This window comes from Vicia villosa, unplaced genomic scaffold (genome assembly GCF_029867415.1).
Source record: "Vicia villosa cultivar HV-30 ecotype Madison, WI unplaced genomic scaffold, Vvil1.0 ctg.003833F_1_1, whole genome shotgun sequence".
NCBI classification, from domain to species: domain Eukaryota; kingdom Viridiplantae; phylum Streptophyta; class Magnoliopsida; order Fabales; family Fabaceae; genus Vicia; species Vicia villosa.
The window spans coordinates 94,330-98,358 of NW_026706314.1; the positions used below are offsets into that span (position 1 = coordinate 94,330).

General features: G+C 23.3%; 1 protein-coding gene across 1 annotated transcript; it reads right to left on the reverse strand.

The window, feature by feature from the left end:
* Positions 1–689: 689 nt before the first annotated feature.
* Positions 690–1,589, reverse strand: LOC131641556 (MADS-box protein J2-like). The gene has a single exon (XM_058911861.1). The coding sequence runs from the start codon at positions 1,587–1,589 to the stop codon at positions 690–692; it is 900 nt and encodes a 299-aa protein (XP_058767844.1).
* Positions 1,590–4,029: the final 2,440 nt, after the last annotated feature.

Sequence of the window (4,029 nt, forward strand, 5' to 3'; positions counted from 1 at the left end):
AAAAATATATGTAAGGTTAGTTTTGGTTTTATAGCATAATAATATTAATATCGTCAGTTATGATACAACTTGAATATGCTTTATTAATAATATTATTAAGTTAATTTAGTACGATAAATTAATATGTTTAAATTTATTAATCTATAGTTGCATTCATAACAAAAAGACTAAAATTCCTTCTAAAATTTTAACATGTCATGTTAAGATAGAATTTTGAGTATGGTTTGGTAATAATATTATTTTGAATTAATTTAATAGATGGTATTACTAAATTAATCAATTTAATAAAGTATTGAGGTAAAACATTTAAAAAGCCCTCTAAAAACTCAACATGGCATGATTAGAAATAAAAGTAAAAGAACATAAATGTAATTTTGGCGGTAATTTGTTTACATAGGTTTATAAGAGATAAGAGATTTTTGCATTAAAAGTATAAGTTCATATTATTCTTATTGGAGCCTGTTTTCTATTTATAGAATAAAGTTAGATTTTTACAAACTATCTGAATTAAACTTTAGAATTTCAAATTAAAATTTATGAATAAAAAGCTGGGGATTAATTAATCACATAAAAAATATGCGTGAGTAAATTAATATTAAAACTTTATATTAAAAAATTAAATTCAATAAACGCTAATCAAATCAAGTTTTCATATGTTGATTAATCAAATATACATTTATTTTTCAATTCTATGACATAAATGAAATATCTTGCCACGCAAATAAATCAGGTTGACTATTCAAATTCACAATATCACCATTTAGTTGATTACCCCATTCTTTAAAATTGGAAAGGTTAGAAGCCCAGTTCTTAGATTCAACCACTCGATCATCTAGTTGTAGAAGTTCATCAAGTTCATTAGCCCATTCTTGATTAGGTTCAACCATCATATTATCTAACTTTGCAGGTTCATTAATTTGATTTGTTGATGAAATAAGAGGTAAACTAACACAATTAGTGAAATTAATCGCCTCATTAGTATGATTACCTTTAACTAGCTCCATAGGATCATTAGAGATATCTTTCATTTGGGGAATGTTATGCCTGAAATCAAGTTGACTTGAATTTGAAGAGGCGATATTCTCTTGAGCTTTGTTTTGCATCAAATTATTTCTATCACTTTGTTGCATATTTTTCAGCATGCTAATTTTGTGATTACAAGCTTGAATCTTAGCATCTACAATATCAATGAAGCCTTTAAGTTGCTCTCCATCCATTGTATGAAAAGATGGACTCCATGTTGGATACTTGTTCATCACAATCTTCTTGTGCAATTTGGAAATCTCAACTTCAACCATATTTTTCCTATTCGCGAAATAGTCGATCACATCAAATTTCTTTGGAGTTGTCTCAATCTTTTGTTGCTCATACTTTGTAAGCATTGAGTGTACAATTGTTGAGTCTTCTGGCCAAGTTATCGGTCTGGCATTACCATCATCGCCATCATACACAACTGAACAAGCTTCAACTTCAAACTTTCTAGAAAACTCAGAAACTTTTTTTATTAATCCATTGTGTCTCCTAATGAAAGCTAATTTTCGAGTTTTTTGATTTTGGATGAACTTCATCGTTATTTTAGCACGACCCATTTCTACAAATATAAATAAAGATTGTTAACATAAGATACAAGCTTTTATAACATTAAAAATAATAAATAATCAGCTAAGAAAATAAATAATAACTTTTCTATTGAAATATTTTCAAAATAAATACCAATCACCATTCTTAATTGCTTATCTTATCATATAATATAATTAAAAGCATGGGATTAACATTTAAGAAAATCAAATATAAAAAGATAAGATAGTTTGTTTTGATGTTAATTTTAGTATGATTTTCTTTTAAGAATTCATAACCATTCCTATAATTTTTACTAGGTTGTATTTATTTTTCCCTAAATTCAAATCTAATGACCTATTACACCATGTTCGGGCTATCAAAGACATGTGTCTATCGCTTTAAAATTATAATCGTTAACGTAAAATGAAGTTTGATCAAAAAATTAATAAAACATGAAGTTTGATCAAAGATTAGGAGCGTTTAATTAACTTTAACATGAATTTGATCAAAGATTGAAAAACATTTGTAACACAAAAGAAAGAATTGATACCGTTGTATTGATGAATGACACATACAAAGAAGAGAAAAACAAATTATTTAAACAAACAAACTCAAGAACATAGATAGAACAATCAACCATAATATAAAAAAAAAACAAAAAACAAAAAAAAAAACATGCCACTATACATAAATATGAATGTTGTATTAAGATTCTTACCTTTTGGAGGCTTGTTGATCTCACGAGTTGTGTGGTCCTTTGTTATTGTAATCAAAGCCTCAGCCAAATTAAAAGATAATGTAGAGTTAACAATACAAGAATTTATAACCAATGTTGCCCCTTTTATAATGAGTGAATTGGATCTTTTAATTTTGGAAACCAAATCTTTACATAAATTTTGTATATTTTCATTTATTATTTCAAACAAAATTAAATTATTTTATTTCAAATTAAAATATTTATATATTATGTAAAGATGTCAAAAGATTGTTAAAATATTTACATTTATTTTTAGATGATATGCAACCCTCTTTCCAATATACTAGGAGATCTTGTAAATTAAATGCTTGTATGTTCATCGGTATAAATAAATCTGGTTTAAGGAAAATAAATCTTTTGATCAAATGTCTTCATAAAGGTCTTTTTTCTAGATTTGCTTATTAGATTATAATTAACTTTTATTTGAATTCAATTTAATATCTATAAGCCATGATATCTTTAAACTAATCAGCGCATAATTTCGTTTATTTTGAAAAAAAAAATAAATGATTTTATTTAAATTGTTCATGTGTAGATTTGCGATTTTTAAATAAATGATAATGATAGACAGAAGATAAATAAAAAAAATAGTTTTTTCTTTAAAGTACAGAATTTTTCATTTAAAGAATCAACTATCTTTAAGATTCAATCAGACGATTTTATAAATATCCTGTTTTTTAAGAGAAATAATAAAGCATATATATTTTTTTTATTCTTTCATAGCATTTAATATGATTGTTTGATCAATTTTTTTAACAATGGTTGAGATTTGATGTAAGTCTTTTAGACTTACACGTGGTGTCAATGGATCATATATATATATATATATATATATATATATATATATATATATATATATATATATATATATATATATATATATATATATATATATATATATATATATATATATATATATATATATATATATATATATATATATATATATATATATATGTATGTCAGGGTTAAGAGTAAAAGACTTATACCAAATTTCAATCGTTAATAGGAATAAATCAAACGGTCATATTAAATTAAATTAAAAAAAATTTAAAAATACATAACCATATTTTTTTCCTAAAAAATAAGGTACTTAAATAACAGTTTGATTTATTCTTTTTAACAATTGAGATTTGGTATAAGACTTTTATACTTACACATGATATCAACGAATATATATATATATATATATATATATATATATATATATATATATATATATATATATATATATATATATATATATATATATATATATATATATATATATATATATATATATGTATGTTAACACCAGGTATAAGGGTAATTATATTAAATTAAATTTAAAAAATTAAAAAAAATACATAATCATATCTTTTTCCTAAAAAATAGGCTACTTAAATAATTGTTTGATTTATTTTTTTTAACGGTTGAGTTTTGGTGTAAGACTTTTATACTTATATCTGGTGCCAACAGATCCTAACTATATATAACATCTTAATTAGTATTAAAGAAAAACAAAAAAAAAAATACATGTAATATTATGACAAATTTAAAAAATAATTATTTAAGACAAGGTCTATTCATTTTTTCATGCAGGTTGGTTTTTATCCATGGGAATCCTCGAAACGCTTCTATATTAGCAGCAATAGAATTTTTTAACACTGCACCATATTTTTACTATTTGATATTCAAAGTATTATATTTTTAATATCTTTTCAAACAAAAGA

Coding starts and splice junctions, on each gene's coding strand:
- LOC131641556 (XM_058911861.1), bottom strand. CDS start 1,589: ATGGGTCGTGCTAAAATAACGATGAAGTTCATCCAAAATCAAAAAACT.